The following is an 18,489-nucleotide window of genomic DNA, read 5'->3' as shown; positions in this document are numbered from 1 at the left end:
AGATGTGTTTCAGATTTCAGTCTGCTGAATAAATGTTAGTTTTTTGTAATAATGACATTTTGTACTTGGTCAATATTACAGTAATAGAATAAGGTAAAAATTTTAAAAACTACTTTTTTCAACTGAACTAAAAATGACGCAAAATTTTTTGTTTTGTTTTTGTCTTAACCTAAAACAAAAAAAGTCGGAAGAAAATCATTATAAATAGAAGTGAAATGTTCCGTTTGCTTAGTTTCAAATAAAAAAATGGAATTATTTTCTCATTTTTAGTCTACTTGAAAAAGGTAGTTTCTTATATTCATTTTTCTAATTTTCTTTTTAGAGTTTTATGTCAGCTAATTTATTTCGGAAAGTAGTTGAAATTTCGATTGGTGGCAGAAGTGGGGTAAATTCTGCTAGAAAAATTGGGAAACAATGGTAACTTACTCTGTCATCACTCACAAAACTTAATTTGAAACTTAAGTGTTCCAGCTATTCAAAAAGTGGTCAAAATTTTAATTGACTCTAAATTCTTTTTGAAGATACTATCTCAATAAATTCTGCTTGTAACGGAGGTGATAGCAACTGACATACAGTTTTTCAGCATAGAGTTCACTTGAAAATTTGAATACTCTCACTATTCAGATTCGGTTTTTAGCACCACGCTGCGACAAACAGCTTAATGACACTAGCCTTTGATTTTCACATTGAATCTGAATGAGACTGGATCATTCCATTTATTTCAAAGGTGGGGAAAGTAGGTTTTTCTGCACATGCGTCGGAATTTACTCTCACCAGGATTGCCATACGTAGTATTTTCAATAATAAAGTGTTGTACTCATGTTTTTTTCTCAAATCAATTCTTATATCTGTTACCGGCGAAGTATGAAATCCGGCATTATATATAATATATAATGTCGGATGCTATTTAGGCAAAGTATGAAATAAACGTCTTGATGAGGTTATTATGTAAATGATGTGCATGTTACTGTGTAAGACCGAAATTGGTGGTTGTTAACTTTCTCTGGTGAATGTTGACAATCACATAGTAGCTTTGGTGAATGTCCGAAATATTTATTACATCCGATTTGATATTAATTTATTCGTGGATATAATTACATTTATTCGATATTTTAATACTTACTGACGATAGATTAGAAGAAACATAAGTGTTTGGAGTATCGGGTAAATGTATACCGGGCAGTGGCCCTTGACCTTAAAAAAACATCAGTGTAGGGTATACCGGGCAAATGTATACCGGGCAGTGGCCTTTTACCTTAAAAAAACATCAGTGTAGGGTATACCGGGCAAATGTATACCGGGCAGTGGTCCTTGACTTTAAAAAACATCAATGTAGGGTATACCGGGCAGTGGCCCTTGACCTTAAAAAAACATCAGTGTAGGGTATACCGGGCAAATGTATACCGGGCAGTGGCCTTTTACCTTAAAAAAACATCAGTGTAGGGTATACCGGGCAAATGCTTACCGGGCAGTGACCCTTGACCTCAAAAAAAAAACATCAGTGTAGGGTATACCGGGCAGTGGCAATTGTATACTATGATTAATCTTTCTAGATTTTACTTAGATTTTCTTACGTCAACTCATAAAAATACATGAAGAGGTATAAAAAAATATTTCAAACACTATATAAAATTAGTTACGATTTTTAAAAAAATGTAATCAGAGTGTAAAAAATATTATCTTTAAAAACATCAGATTAATTTAAAACTTATTAGAAATGTATATTTAAATCCGAAATTTGTAAATGGCGTCATCGTTTTAATTTTAAAAATCTACTTGCAGAAAGAATAGGATAGCTTATGTGTCTTCAAAAAAGATATTGCAATCGGATTCACTGTATAGTTCCTGCGCCGAAATGATGCGCAGTAAATTCTACTTTCCCCACCTTGGAAATAAATGGAATGATCCAGTCTCATTCAGATTCAATGTGAGAATCAGGGGCCACTCTTAATGACTAGGTAGATTGATGAGTTTATCTTTTTCTTTTATTATTAACTGAATTTATTATGCTACTTGTAAACGTTTGGCGATTTGTTTTATTTTAGTTCGATGATATGTTTAGATGTTATTTCTTTAAAGATGTCGCTTGTTAATTTAATCAAAAGTGCATTTTGTAAAGTAAATTACAATCGTTTTTAAATATTTTAATTTTTTGCCATTTTTTTTTTACTTAATTTATTTCAATGTTGTATAAAATTCATATTTATAAGATTATATGGTTTGTTCAAAAATTGCATTTACTCGAAATAACTGGCTCTACACTCTTTATTTTACTTTTAATAATGCAGTAATCGCTTGTACAAAGTTGGTTTTCAAATGCAATTGAAATCTGGTCTACATGTTTATCAGATATTCATTCAGAAAATATATTTGAAGCATTGCACTATCATTTTCAACCAATTCAAATAAATTAAAAATATCTACAAAAATTTAGTTTTAACACTTTATTTCATACAATCCATTAATCCATACTTTATTTCATACATTTAGTACTCTTTAAGGTCAGTTATGGGAAATTGTTCTAATTCTGGCGGTAAAACACAAAATATCAATTTTCGCATTCATTACTATGTGCACTAAGCTGAAAGTTAAGTTCTAAATCATTTAACGAATTTCTTTAACTGTAATTCATAATAATATATTAATGTAATTTGCTCTAAAAATAATAATTGTAAAACGGTTAATAAGATTAGACACCGATTTAAATAAGTTTATCGTAAAATGTAGCGTAGAATTACAGTACAATAATAATAATAATAAACAATTCTCTTGAACTTTTAATTTAAAAAATAAACAAAATCAAAATCGTCATAATAACAATACAGATAAATACTTTTAAATGAGGGAAACAAAAATATTGAGTATAGTTAAGTGCGGCGAGCTCTCTGCTTATCGCTTATAGCTCTGCGTTTTACAAAAATATTTATAGGAAAACAATACATTTAAGTCTTATATGAATTTTATGCTGATGACAACCAAACCAATATGAAAAATTAAGTGGGGAAACTGGATCCTTCCATGTGATTTTTCTGCCAATAAAAATGCACCGACAACAATGGTAAACTACGACACCATCATTAGATTTTTATATATAGTTAGAAATTTTGTTAGGTAGTCTTACGTAATAGTTTAAGTAGGGTTAAATAGTTAGTTATGCATTAAGTGTTTATTTAGAATAATTTTATATTTTTATAGAAAGAAAATCTGCTCACAACAGCTTGTACATTAAAATATATTTGTTTTTTTTAAAATTGAATATTGTATAATTTTGATGAGAAAATATGTTTACCACCAAGAAATAAAAAATTATTGCGTAGCGATCGCGGAAGTTGGCGGGCAAAAGGCTGAGCCTCCTTTAGTTTTTATTTTGCTGATTGAAAAAGGAACTTAAAAAATTCTTACGTCTTTTTTATCTCTTTTTATTCTAGTAAGATAATATTATACAAATGGAATATGTATATAACATTTGTGTGACGTCATGCAACAATATCCATTTCCAAAGCTTTCATTTTCCTGCGCTTTTTTGCTATTAAAAATAGATTTGCGAGAGGTGTTAATGCAAAACTAATTAAGGACAGAGCAATAATAACGTAGTAGACACCATCATAAGATTTTAATTCATTTCTGAAGTATCCTGAAAGAAAGAAAAAATAATTGTAGTATCGTTGAATTGAATTTCAGAATAACTATTTGAATTAAGCAGTTACTGTTAGTTTATTCAATTGTTTATTGTGTTTGAAAGTTTTGTATGTGTACAAAAATTTGTTGATTGAGATTTGATATTTTGATCTGCTTATGGACAGTTATTAATAGAGACACGTCCAGTTTCTGAATAGAGATATGTTTTTTTAAAATTTATTTCCAATGAGCTGCCTTATCGGTCTTGCCGATGAGCAGACCTAGTGCGTTCTCCAGAGGTGGTATCCACTTTTTCAGGACCACCACAATGGGTGAGATACCGTTGGTCATGTTAATTTGGACGTCTAGTTTCTGCCACACTGGATGGCAACACCGAGACTCTATTTGGATGCTAAAGTGCACTAGGAATTTAATTTTGCTGGAAATGCCAAGAGCCAATAAGACACTCCAGGGATCTTTTACATGCCGCATAATCATAAGACATGGCCGCTGAGGATTTTCTGCATCCCGAAAACCCGGTGTCTGGGCCGGGGATCGAACCCGCAGACTTGGGCTCAGAGGGCCGACGACAAACCAGCTGCGCCACCCAGCCACGAATAGAGATATGTAGTATCGCTGAATTTCTGAATAACTGTTTAAATTATATAGTTACTTCTAGGTCTTAAAATTTTTTTGAAGTTTTTTTTGAAGTTTTATTGATTGAGATTTGATATTTTGATCCACTTAAAGACAATTATTAATTAAGACACTTATTAATTTTAAACAAACCTCTAACCGTAGAGTCCATATGTCTCTAGTGAATTACGACATACGAGTAACATTCTCTGATTGGTTGAGAGTGATTTATAACGAAAAGAAATGAAACCAACATTTCCTCGCAGGCTAAGATAGAGTCGTCAACAAGGGATTTTTATTCGCCGAGAACTCAAAATTATGTATTTTTTTCTTACTTTCAAAATTAATCTGTACTGTTTAAAGCATCTATTATACTCAAAATAAATGTTGAAAATCCATTAATGCAAATAAACAGTTTTTTTTATTATTAGTTATTGCTAAAAAATGTCGCAAATGATTAAAAGAAAGTTAAATTTTAATTTTTAAGGAACTTAACTAATTAAATAATGATATAAGAAACTTCAGCTTATAGTTCTGAATCTTTAAGCTGTGTAGAAAATTTAATGTAGCATGACAAAATAAGTCCACACCAGAAAGAAAGCAACTTTTTGAACGGATACTGTTTATCCACTATGTTGCAAAATGAAACATAAAAATTATATAGTGCCCATATATATAAAATGTAAGCCTTCCTTTGAGATGATGCGTCCTTTCTGGTGGTAAGTTAGGAAATTATCAAAATTTCCTTAATGTAACTATTAGGCGCATCATAATTATTTCTATAAGTAAATAGTTTCCTTTTTAAGGGATCTTTGCTCAAATAATTGCAAAGAAATTATCTGCATGCTACATAATAAAGAACTATCATTTTATTAATATCTAATATCAATTCAGATTCAAATTTCTATCATTTCGCGTCTACTTTAGTGAATTTGTTTTATTTTTTAATTATTAAAAATCAGAATTTCGTTAAAATTTAATTTTGCTTTATTTAAATTTTATTTTTTGAATTTAATGGCCCAAGTATTGTAACTAAAAGTCAGTATTCAACAAAAAGACTAATACGTGAGATAACCTGGCCAGTAGGGCGCTGGGCCCATGTCCGAGAGTTCGTGGGTTCGAACCCCGCTTGCCGAAGACTCCCCGTGTAGTTAACTGACTGATGCACGTTAAATCTGTCGAGTAGCAAAAGTCCTCCATGTTCCTATAACAAATCAAAACCTCTGGGGGTACTGGATTGGAGATGGATCGTTCTCTGATTCAGGTCAAAATTACGATCTGTGGATGAATGAATGGATGTATGAATGGGTCCGCCCTATAAACGGGTGTGACGAATGGTGTGGCCGAAGTCGAATTCTTAGCCATAGATGGCGCCACTGGAAAACAAGAATAATCGCACCCCCTCTGCCTAGACAGTCATACGGCAACAACAACTAATACGTAAATTTCTATAAAAGTTGTTTCTTTTTAAAATGGAAATTGTGATAAAATTTCTTGTCATAGTATAATAAAATAAAAAAGTATGAAAAACAAATTTTTATTTAAAATGGAGAAATTAATTCTATTTTTGTCGCATCTGAAATAAAAAAAGCAGGGCACTCTACTTATCAAACATAGGTTTTTGGTGTTGTTAAAATATATAACAAATTAGAAAAGCTAGGAACGCTTATCTCATTTATTGAAATCAAATCAATCTCCATATGTTATTAATTATTAAATTACTCATACTTACCTATAAGGGGAACCACTGTAAAACTAAGTGGAGCGTACAAGATATTTCTACTGGCCATGGCCATCATTTGTTCTTCTTTTTCTAAAAACTTAAATATCAAGCCAGGAGCTATAGCTATTTGAGCCCCTGTGATCAAAGCAAAAATTGATGAATAAGTCATCAACATTACAAAACTTGAGCATAGTATCAATCCCAAAACAGATATTGCACAAATTAAAGATGTCGTCATTTGAAACATTGTGTATCCCACAAAACCTTTGTCTACCACCCATAAAAAACCGATTCGTCCAACCAAATCAAACAAGGGAGGAAACATTAAAACATACACTTCGTATTTTTTTGGTAGTCCTTTATCCCTTGAATAGTCGATAAGAGTTGTCCAAACTAATGTCACAATGTAAGCGAGAATGCTCATGATTGTTACCAAAACTAAAAAGATTGGGTTCATAAAAACTTTGAGAGAACTCCAAAATGCATGTTTTTTAGTTTTGCTGGTGCTTTTTATCGAAACATTAAAAGCTGTGTTAGAATTTTCTGCTGCGCTATTACCTGAAGATGGTAAAGCGATTTCGTTTGATTTTCCGTTGCCACTATAGTTATCATAGTTTTTCCTTTTGAATGAACTGTTATTCGTCTGCATTGAGCTACCCATATATTTACTATTTAAATTGAAATTTGTTTCGGGAGCAGTTAAAATAATAACATTAGGTGACAAAATATTAAAATCCTCTTTAAAATGATCAGTACTGCTACATTTCGATGTTGAATACAATGATTCATTCGATTCTCCATAGTCACTGTTATGAATTACATCACTATTTGTAAAAGTATCAATGGATGATATACTCAAATTATCCCTCGTACTGTTAGTTGATGAAAACAATGTAGCTTTGTTTGATTGTTTGCAGTCATTGTTTAGACTTTCATCATTGTTTGTAAAAGTACCGTTCGATGAGATACTGAAATCCTCTCTCGTACTATTTGTTGATGATAATAACGTAGCTTCTTTTGATTGTTCGCTATCATTATTATGACGTCCATCATTGTTTATGAAAGTACCATTTGATGAAATGCTTAAATCATCACTCATATTGTTTGTTGATGAAACTAATATAATTTCATTTGATAATTCGCAGTCACTGTTATAACTTATGGAATTGCTTTTTTGTTCCAAATCGTTAGATTGGGTTTCATTATTATCTTTATCAACTTTAGTTATACTTGCATCAGTATTTTTTACTGAAGCAGATTGAACAGGATTTTTACTCGACGTAGCACTCGAATTTTTTTTGAAATTATTACATTTCTCGAATTGTAACACATTTTTATTCGATTGTTCCTCGTCACTGCTATGATCCTCGGTTGACTTTTTCGATGTAAAAACACACGTAGATTTCAAGGGACAATCAGTTCTCGTTTCTTTCAGCGTAGCAAAGAGATCTTTTCCTGAAATATCGTCTTTGATTTTATTCTTTACTTTGCTCTCTGGGGGTTTGTCGATTTCGGTTTTTTCCTGTAGCAGTATTTCAGGTGGTTTGTGCAAAGTTTCAACATCTTTACCAACCATCATAATTAATAAACCTACTGGTAAACCATTCAACATAATTCCTGCTACAACAAGAAAAGTACCAGCTGTTCCGTAAATGTCAAGCAAATAGATAGCCATTGGGGGGAAAATTAAAGCTCCAACGCAAGATCCACATTTAACTATACCAATGGCTGTGTTAAGGTTTTTTCTGAAGTATTTCTTTATAATGTTAGGTAAGAAAAAAGTTCCTGTAGCCAAACCAGCTCCTGAAAAGCAACAAATAAGTATACATAAGAATAAAACTGTAGACGACGAACTTAAAAAAAAACTAACATTTGTAACACCTTATATGGAATTTTAAATTAAAAGGAAGAATATTGAAGTAATGGGAAAAATTATCTTAAATTTAGGTAAGATCATGTTGAGAAACAGTATAATTGTTTTAAGAATCCTTAATAGGATAGGCACCGACGAACTCAATTTTATTCTATTGTAAAAGAATGTTTAAATAAGCATAACATATTTCCTATCGTTCAATAACTAACTTTATCTTTCCTTCGTGCTTTTCCTTTTCTCAAAATAAATATGCATTAAATCTTTTTCTTAGAAAGTACTTATTTAGAGGAAATGATATTCTATAAATAGATATCCTTTCTATTTATAGAACAAATATGTTCAAAACTGTCAAATGGTTTCTATGAAATCAGAATAAGCAGTTGTAACTAGATATCATTACACTTCGCCATGCGCCAAGCCATTTGGAATCAATGATTTGGCTAGCAATAGCTATTGCTTATTACTAAGATTTTATTTCTTCAATACAAGCTTTATAAATGTAAAATGTATCGGTTGCGTTAAGTTAATAACGAATCTTAACGATAAAGTTAATAACGAATCTTTTGTATAGTCAAAACATTGTTTCAATCATTTAATGGTTTAGAATGTTTATAATAATTAAATATCGAAAATGCTTACAGAATTTGATTTTTGAAAAAAAGTTTAAATGAATACTTTCATTTAAAAAGAGAATGAGAAAAAAAATTTAGTTATTAAATGATAAATATATTTGGCTTCGCCGTTGGATGAAGTTCTAAGGTAATATTCTTACTTCTCTGTTTATGCACTTTGCAATGGAAAAGTATATACTTTCTAGAGGTTGAAAGCATCACCGTGGAGTCGAATAGCTATTGAAAAGTTTTTACACATTACAGAGATCAATTTGTGAATTTCCTTTGAAATATACTAAACTAATAAGCCACCATATTTTGTTGATATTTTAAAGGGGCTATTGGCAGCTAGTTTGGAAAGATTTTGTCGAAGCACCACTACAATCTTTACAATCTTAGCTTCATATCCAAATAACTAAAAAAGTCTTGTAAGTTCGTTGGTAATCAAACTTAAGAAACAAGTATATATTTTCATAAAATTATCACCAAAATATCCATTATTAGGGCTAAAATTTTTTTAAACAACAATATCTAGTTATTTTTAAAATACAAATACAAGTATATTTTTCGCTAGTTAAAAATTTATGCTGAAATATGCTGACAAATTTTCTGTTTTTCACCAAACAATAAATTGACAACAAACAATAAACAATAACTAAATTACTTGATATTTCATATTGGTTTTATTATTTTATTACTTTGGTACGAAGCATAGTACAAGTTTTAAAATTAATGCGTCCGTTGGAGCTATTATTTTAAACTTTATTTTTAATCACTGAAAAAAATTTCGTCTTTTTTAATAAGTCATCTGCAAAATTTTATAATTTTATGATGACTGAATTAATAATATGTAACTTTTGACTTCTCATAATTATGGGCATATTTTATAGTAGCTATAATAAAATTGTAATTTTAATACTGGAAAACAAAAATAAGGGAAAAAGATGTGATCGCCTTATTGCGATCACTGGTTACCCATTGGTGACCACTGGTTATCCATTGGTGACCACTGGTTACCATATGTAAATACATTGAAAATGCCTAGTGAGAATAAAAAGCAAAACAGCAGCTGTCTCCATAGCAACGCATGCAATGACGAGGCATGCACACTGTTTACTATTACTCTTGAACACAGTTGAAAAGTGTGGTGATGTCCAAATAAGTTGCGCACTCCATCAAACCCAAAACAAGAACCATTTTGCCAATGGGTAAGAAAAGTTAACAAAATAATACATTTACCATAGATAAATCCTAAGAAGATTATGACAACTGTAATGTTTTCTGCGAAATATACTCCACTGAATCCCAAAGCTGCTAATAAAACTCCTAACAGTGTAATTTTCTCTGATCCAAGCTTTTGCCCCAACAGTCCTGCTGGAGGTCCTGAAAGAGTGTGAAATAATTAAATTAAAAGAATTTTTATTTTCATAAAGGGTGTCATGTTATTAAAATTTAATGTGACTCAAATTTATTAACAAAAAACACGTCATTCAATCAACAACTGAAAAAATTTGTAATTTTTATAGCTTCGAATTGACAATCGCCCAATATTGATTTGCCTTTTAAATGCATGGCTGCCAACTGTTATGGAAGATCTTTTTGAGGGAACCATAAATTATAAATAATTTATCACTTTTCGTTGGCTTTCGGAATTGTATTGATTTGCCTTCCAAATGCGCCAACTGTTATGGAAGATCTGTTCCCGTTGTGATGAAATCATAACTAAAAATAAAAGCACGAGATTTTAAAGAGCATGAGAGAGTCGTTCTTTTTTAGAAGATAGTTTCTGTTTTTGATTTGATGTTTTATACTAACCAGTTACGGGTTTTTCTATGTTTCTTATGTTAGTTTATTCTAATCCGTTACTGGATTTTCTATATTTTGTTGAAAGATTATTATTAACCCGCTACAGGTAATTTAATGTCGTTACTGTATTTGTTGTGGTGAAGTAAGTGTCTTTTTTATGAAACAATGAACTGTTTCTTAATGTCGTTTGATACGTCTTTTTTATCGGTGTATGATGACATCTCCGATCCTGTATTGTTATGCAACTCTCAATAATTATGATGAGCAGTTTTGGCAATCAATTTTGTAACACCCTATAGACAATTAACTAGGGGATAGAGCACTCGTCTCCCAAAGAGGGTGCTTGGATTCGAATCCCAGAGATGGCTGGTCGATACGTATTTTGCACCCGGCTCGCACCTCCCACAGTACTGACGTAAAACTGTTTCCCTCCCCATGTAACGCAAATGCGGGTTAGTTCTATCAAACAAGTCCTCCACTGAAGCAAATTTCTCCCAATATTGATCCAGGAATTCCTTTGTCTTCTGGATTGGGTTCAAAATTACAAGGCTACGGAGTTTAACATTGGCGGTCGTAAACTCAAAATTCAGTCGGCTGTTTAATGCCGGTCATAAAATAAAATAAAATATATATAATTGACAATGATACATAAATTTCAATAGATTACGATTGCAGACTTCAGATTGCGATTAACTTTTGTACTTATAACGAGCAATATACCATGTTTATAATAGTATACCAAGAGCAAATAATTACTACCCTTTACCTAATATGCTGGTCATTAAAATAAATATGACTATTGGCATTGCGGCTAATTTTCTGTCTGTTTCGTACGTTTCTATAAGAACCACATACACTAATCCAGATAATCTGTAAGGGCACATAACTAGGACACTTATAATAAAAGCTCCAAATGCAATCAGCCAACTTCTGAAATCTTCCTTCTCTTCATTATTCTTCTCCATTTTTCAATCAAAAATGTCTGAAAAACAAAATAAAAATTGGTTTGCACTTTTATTTTAATATATGTTGCCAGCAACTTTTCTTTCTTTGAAAATAATCCCTTAAACACGTACGGACATAAGCCTTTTAAATCAAACTACAATCATGAACTTTGTCATTTGTTCTTTCTGATAATTAAAACCTCTCACACTCTTGGTACTGCTTCAAAGCAATATAATTTCCCCAAATTCGTTTTAATTCTCCTTTTTTTTTACTTATTGTGGATTATTTTTTGTTTTAACAAATAAGTTTTTATAGCAATTTTTTTTTAAGTGTTCAATGTTTCAGTCAAAGTTTGCTACCAAATTTCACAAATTATGGAATCATATTTCTAATTCAAACTGTTTTTTATAAATCGTAAATGAAACACAAATAATGCCACAAAAATAGACACATAATGGTTTTTATTACATAAAAGAAGAACATTCCTCAGTGTCAAAACATAAAATCATTTGAAACTGAGAAAGATTCTTGTTCATAGAACCGAAACTCTAGCATATCCCTTTTTTATATTATTATTTGTGCTTTATTCAAACGTAATACAAATTATACTCCATCTTCACTTCTATGATAGTTTTACCATAACTTTAAAAAAATAGACTTCAGAACTAGTCTTCTAACATGAAATTCTTTTGAATTCTTCCCGACAAGTTCGCCAAATTTTAATTTAATGGAAAAACTGTGACCTATAGTAAATAAAGAAATTTATGTAAATAGCTCTCATTATAGAAATATACACCAAAGAGCCATTACATTATGGCCACCCTCCATCTATAAAAATGGGCACGCCCAGGTTTTCATGGTTTCTCGCCCAGGAACAATGTTTTCATGGGGCACATTAGGACCTCCTCTTAGAACAATCCCTGACGTCTGTACGCTACTTGAACATAGTTGCAGACTAGGTTCACCCATTCATGTCAACAGTTTTTCCTGCTTGGGGATGGTGTTTACCAACAGGATAATGCACCATGTCATAAGGGTCGAATCGTCATGGATTGGTTCAAGGAACATTCCAGTGACTTTCACGTCATGTCTTGGTCCCCGAATTGCTTATTACAGGGACCTTATATTACAGGGACCTTAATCCAATAGAGCATTAGTGGTCCTACTTGGAAAAGCAAATTAGTGCTGCCACGCTACCCCCTCGCAATGTGAGGGAATTGCAGGACCAGTTGGTCAGCGCTTGGTACCAGATACCTTAGACTACCTATCAGCACCTTGTGGAATCAATGCCACTGAGGGTGCTAGCTGTTTTGAGGGCTAAAGGTGGTCCTACATGTTATTAGCAGGGTGGTCATAATGTAATGGCTCTTCGGTGTATATTGATTGTAACATTTCTGAACACGCACCAGTTTCAAGAAAAAGTTTATAACAACATTTTTATCCGATATGCAGTTCTGTCAGGAGCACGGATTTTGAAGCGTGACTTAATGTTCCAATAAGATAATGACCCAAAGTATACTTCCAAGTTATGCAGTAAAATTATTAGAAAAACTAAGAAGATTCTCCTGGTCTGTCACTTATTAAACTCCTGTGGAATGAACAGGACAGGGAAGTCCGTATGTAGATACCAACAAAGACAAAAGACCTATGGAGGAATTTTCAAAGCTGTTACAGACAATATATTGTCAATCTTGATCAAACAAATGCATTACATATGCAAACTTCTTATTAAGACCAAAGGTCGGCCTTTTCTGATGAAAACAAACTTCTTCAACAATTCTGCATAATTATAAGCAAAGTATAATGTATGTTCATTTCCTTGTATTAACAATAATGTTTATTTTAAAAATAAGTCAAATAAAGAAAGTTCTGGTTTGATATGGTATCTTCTTTTTGAAAATTTCTGGAGAAGCAGTAGTGTGCTCAGACTTTTGACGAGGACTGTATGTGAACTCAAAACAAAAATTTCTGATACAGAAAGATATATCACTAAAATGCGTTTAAAGATTGGCTTTTTAAATTTAACGTACATCCTGCTTTCTAAATCCATTGCAAAGAATTATGTTTTTATTAAAAATAACATAACAACTAACAAGTTGCTTAAAATTTTTCATACATTTGTGAAGTATTTTTATTATCATGGAAAGGTAAATGTTATCATGAGTACTTCAAAACCAACCTAACTAATAATTAGTTGAATAAGTCTTTATACAATTGAAAGGTATCACTAAATTTGCGCATGATTATGGAATTGTGCTAGAAAATGATGTAGGGAAAAAAAGAGAATAACAGCTGGTTTTTGCGCTTTCATTGCCAAGCAATATTTTGAGCGTTGTTGTGTCATTTCCTGGTCGGGCTGTTTTCCGCTGTATAATGCAATTCAACGTATTATATTTTTTTCTTTCATTTTTAAAGTTTAAGGTTTATGCCAACAAGCCCATTGTCATCCATGCTCCACATCAGCGAAATCCAACCATATTTATGCAAAATGGTCATTATAAAGTTGGCGGATAATTACCATCTAATTAATCCAATATCCCATGCGTTGTGTGTTGCTCCAGGCGTAACCATGCACTGTGTACTTTATGAATCAATGCTGAATTCTCTTTTTTAATCTGTGATTTTGTATCTTTCATGGATGTGCTTTATTTTGACATAAAATGTGTAAAACATGCTTTAATGTATCTAGCTTTATTATAGTTCTAATTATTATTAGTTTTGTTCATTCTCATTTCCAAAATAAAAGCAAAGCTGTTATTTTTTCGAACTAATTTCATTCATAATTACATAAATTATAAACTAACTGAATACACGTTTTTCGTTCGAGGTGGAAAAAAAAAAGAATTAATGAATCACAATCTGTATTGAACAACAATACCAAATCATACACGAGTCTGAAAGATAAATACTGACCAAATTAATTAAGCTAAAATAATTTCAATGTATTATTTATTTATTAATATTCGTTGCCTTTCCCGGTAATTTAACGTTATTAGATTAGACAAAACGCGTTTTTAGTAGCTCATCCCTTCAAAATAAAGGCTAACTGTATTCAGTATCATGTGGCGTAATGGTGTTTCTCGAAGACAAATAATGGTTTTCAAAATTTTCCACAGTCAAGCAATTTTTTCCTGTACTTATATCATCGAGAAGCCGTAATAAATCTATTTCCACAGCATTTATAATAAAAAAGCACAGTATAGATGCAATTTATTGGAAGTATAAGCACTAAATTTATTTATAAAATACTTTGAACCTCTATTAGTATATTTGATACCGATTAAACTACATCGATTACTATAATACTAGTAACGCATGTTAACGAGAATAATTAAGCATCATTGGTGTCAATAATAGTATATGAGTTTTTTACGTTTCTCCTAAATGAATAAGTATAATTTTTTTTTTAAATTTGGTATTTAGTACAATTAGCTTTTTCTTAAATTTCAATTAGTGTCTTTAACCAAAATTAATTAAACATCATTGGCGTCAAAAAAGAAAAGGCGAGTTTTTACGTTTCTTTTCAACGAATTAGTACCATTGCTTTATTAATTTTGCTTTAAATTGCAAAGCTTACTGTTTTTCAATTCCTACTATTAGTTCACACTCTCTCTCTATATATATTTATATATCTTGTTCAAATTTTGAATTTATGGATGGGAATTATTACAACCATGCAACTGAAACATATTTACGGTAAGAAATTTGAGAATCAAAAAGTAATAAATAGAATTTTGTTTTCGATTAGGCGCGGCAGTGAATTAATGAGTCTGCATTTGTAATGAAGTAAAAAGTATCCTTACATTGATCAATAAAAAAAGAATAAATATTTAATGTTCTCTTTAAAAGATTAATAAAATAAGCTTAAGTAATTAAAGATATTTTGAAAGACAGGAAATAAATATGTAATGTCAATTGTGGCATCATAGAATTGTTAATAAAATACTTCTTATTCATTGCACTCAAGTTCAAATACATTTTTTAAACTTATTTAATTTCAATTAGTTCCTATTACCAAAAGTAATTGATCATTACTGGCATCAAAAATAGCCTAACGATTTTTTTTCCCAAACGAATTAGTACAATTTTGCTATTTCTCAACTTATTTTTTTTGTTGCTTTAAATAGTACAAAATACAAAAATTAATTAAAGATTAGTGGTGTCAATTAAAGTTTGGTGAGTTTTTGCACTTCTCTTAACTGATCAGTAGGGGAGAGTGGGGTCAATTGTAACAGGGTACGATTGTAACAGAGCAAAAATTTCGAGTGTCGGGTTCTAGATTTGGTTCCTAGGTGGCGCACAAGGTGTATTTAATAAATCTACATGTACACCCCTGCTGGCAACCATTTTTATGTACTTTTGAAAGAGTTACATCACAAAAGATATTTTGACGCTGCGTAAGTACTTTTTTTGGTATTAGAATATTATATTGTAGCAAAGTAATTTTGTTTAAACAAATAAAAATTATTAACCGAATATGTAAGTGGACACCTTAATTAACATTTCAAAAAAAAAAGATTAGTTATGTCAATTAACTAGCATTGTTTTTAACAAATGAAGCTGAGATGGCGTCTTGGGGACAATTGTAACAATAAGTAAAGGGGCGATTGTAACAGCTGAAAATAAATTCATAATTTCAATTGCAATTGTTTAACCCTTTAGGTCCCATTTCTTATGTTTACAAACCATTACTTAACTCTTTAAGAACCACAAATAGTTTCATATATCATTTATATTATGTTGCATGTGCATTATTTTATTTGTCACCTTTCACAGCACAAATTAAAACTTTTAACCCCTTAGGTCTCTGCTCATTATTATTTTTACTCCTAAAATATAACTACTATTTTAATCAATAAAAAAATATATCACAACTATGATAATCTGTATGATTAACTATGTTTTAGTTAAATTTATGAACTGTTACAATTGATCCCGTAAGTGGGGACAATTGTAACAAGTGCACGACTGTCAAAAATTGTTAATAACTAATATAACAACATTTAAAATAAGGTATTTATTTTTTTTTCTACTAGAGGATAGTCTACTTTACTCGTCTGTCAATTAATACTAATAATATATTGGATTTTTTGTTAGTTAAAAATAGTTAAGTAAAAAATGTTACAATTGACCCCCCTCTCCCCTACCATTTCTTTTTTAATTTGCTTTTAGTGCAGTAGCTCATTTTTTTATTTCAATTGGTACATACTAACAAAAGTGATTAACCATCATTGGTGCCAATAATTATAAATGGCGATTTTTAATGCTTCTCCTAAGATAATTCGTACTATTTATCCACATTAGTTTTTCTTTTCAGTGCATCTCAATTATCATTGATTTTAAATTATATAAACACGTTTTAAAAGCATAAGAAAACAAAACAAAATTAACATGTTCATAGCTTTAGGAATGCTAACTTGGTAACGTAGTTCGACTATGCTTCCACTTTATGTTGATCATTGAGTTTATCTGATATAACGAATAAAGTAATTAGAAGTTATAGAACGTGCAATAAACTCCTGAGAGCTATAAGCTAGCATTCATTACTGATGTTATCTTAAAGAAAATTTCCTGCTTGTGGTTTAATTTGTATCAATGGCAATTTAAGTCAATGAAAAAATTTATATTTTTTAAACGTCTCTCTCTAATGATTTAATTAAAATTTTTGAACAATTTTAGATAGAGAGCTAAAATTATCCACTGTCCGAATTTCAGGAACTAGCATAAACGGTTCTAATATTATAAGAGAAACGCACATACAAACTCTTCATTTCATTATCGTAGATAATGCAAAATTAGCTAACTTATGAAAATATCGAAAATTAAATACGCATTATCCTGTTTCCATTATAAAAATAAAACAATGTTAAAATAGTTTAGTTTAGTCATATGTAGTTAAATCACGTTTAAAAGAACCGAAAAAATATAATAATTCAGAAAAAATTTAACTGTATGTAACTTTGTATTTTAAAATAAAAACATTGTCTTTTTGGCAGTACGGCTACTTATATGAAGAAGATAAAGACATATTCAAGATTAATGCTTATCAAGAGTAGGCAAACAAAATAGTTCAAACTTACCTTGTACTGATAGTTACAAAAGTTTACGAATTTTGAAATGTAACATAATTAATTTATTACATAAAACACGCTTTAAACTCAACCGTTACACGCGCATTCAAATAGTTTCTTCTTCTTTTTTTTAAATTTTTCGATATAAGTTTGAAATTTATCAGTTGGATTTTTTTCTTATTTTATTTACGTTTGTTTTTGGATTAAGAAAAGCGTTATCTGCTCGACACTTATTCCTCGGTTTTCAAGAAAAAATGATAAAAAAAATCTTCTTATCTGATCAATTAAATGACACTGAAACGGTAGGTAAATATGTTCTGTAAATAATTCGGAAAGCGCAAATGAAAATAAAATCTTTAAAAAGTACATTTTTTAGATGGATTGAAAAGCAGAAATAGATCTATTAGTGGTTGAAATTCTAATTGACTATAAAATGGAAATAAATTTTGCTTGTAACATTTTAGAAAAAATTGTAATTTGTCTTGTTATAAGCATACCTGCCAAGTTTTAATCTTTTCGAGGATGACTTTTACCAGTGGTAGTAAAATGGAATTTAAATTGCAATTTTCGGCAGAAACATAAGTTGCATTTTGAAAAAGCTTATGCGTATTACCACAATAGTATTTACATATTAATTTATCTATACTTAATTTTTAAAAATAATAGTGGTGGTCAAAAGTCGCGATGGCTCAGAGGATAGAGCGTTGTTGACGTATGCCTGTTTAGGCAGAGGGGGTGCGATTGTTCTTGTTTTCCAGTGGCGCCATCTATGGCCGAGAATTCGACTTCTGCCACACCATACGTCGCAACCGTTTATGGGGCGGACCTATTCATACATCCATTCATTCAACCACAGATCGTCATTTTGACCTGAATCAGAGAAAGATCCATCTCCAATCCAGTACCCCCAGAGGTTTTGATTTGTTATGGGGACAAGGAGGACTTTTGCGACTCGACAGATTTAACGTGCATCAGTCACTTTACTACACGGGGAATCTTCGGCCGGTGGGGTTCGAACCCACGAACTCTCGGACATGGGCCCAGCGCCCTACCGACCAGGCATAGAGAGTCTTCTTAGAGAGTTCGCCTTCCAATGAGGCGACGGATCGAGGGTTAGAGTCCCCTTGCCATCAAGTTAGCCGTGGAAGGTTCTCGTAATCGCCCTCTCCATGTAACGCAAATGCGGGTGAGCTCCATCAAAATGTC

The 18,489-nt window shown here is 31.2% G+C and overlaps 1 protein-coding gene across 1 annotated transcript; it reads right to left on the bottom strand.

The window, feature by feature from the left end:
• Window positions 1-2,250: 2,250 nt before the first annotated feature.
• LOC107436510 (uncharacterized) lies at window positions 2,251-17,502 on the bottom strand. The gene is made up of 5 exons (XM_016048258.5): window positions 17,293-17,502; window positions 11,034-11,249; window positions 9,701-9,844; window positions 5,987-7,780; window positions 2,251-3,634 (listed from the first exon to the last, which is right to left on the bottom strand). Exons 2-5 carry the CDS (start codon window positions 11,230-11,232, stop codon window positions 3,477-3,479), a joined length of 2,295 nt encoding a protein of 764 aa, XP_015903744.1. The 5' UTR covers window positions 11,233-11,249; window positions 17,293-17,502; the 3' UTR covers window positions 2,251-3,476.
• Between the last annotated feature and the right edge of the window lie 987 nt (window positions 17,503-18,489).

This window comes from Parasteatoda tepidariorum, chromosome 9 (genome assembly GCF_982258835.1).
Source record: "Parasteatoda tepidariorum strain Cologne lab strain chromosome 9, Ptep-v5.0, whole genome shotgun sequence".
In the NCBI taxonomy this organism is placed as follows: domain Eukaryota; kingdom Metazoa; phylum Arthropoda; class Arachnida; order Araneae; family Theridiidae; genus Parasteatoda; species Parasteatoda tepidariorum.
The sequence above is the reverse complement of the archived record's forward strand: the minus strand, read 5'-3'. Positions and strand labels throughout refer to the sequence as shown.

What these genes read in the sequence shown, in the direction of transcription:
- LOC107436510 (XM_016048258.5), bottom strand. Translation starts at nt 11,232, where the DNA reads ATGGAGAAGAATAATGAAGAGAAGGAAGATTTCAGAAGTTGGCTGATT. An exon ending in TTTAATGACCAGCATATTAG is followed by an intron (nt 9,845 to 11,033) that starts GTAAAGGGTAGT and finishes ACACTCTTTCAG; the next exon opens with GACCTCCAGCAGGACTGTTG. An exon ending in TACAGTGGTTCCCCTTATAG is followed by an intron (nt 3,635 to 5,986) that starts GTAAGTATGAGT and finishes TCTTTCTTTCAG; the next exon opens with GATACTTCAGAAATGAATTA.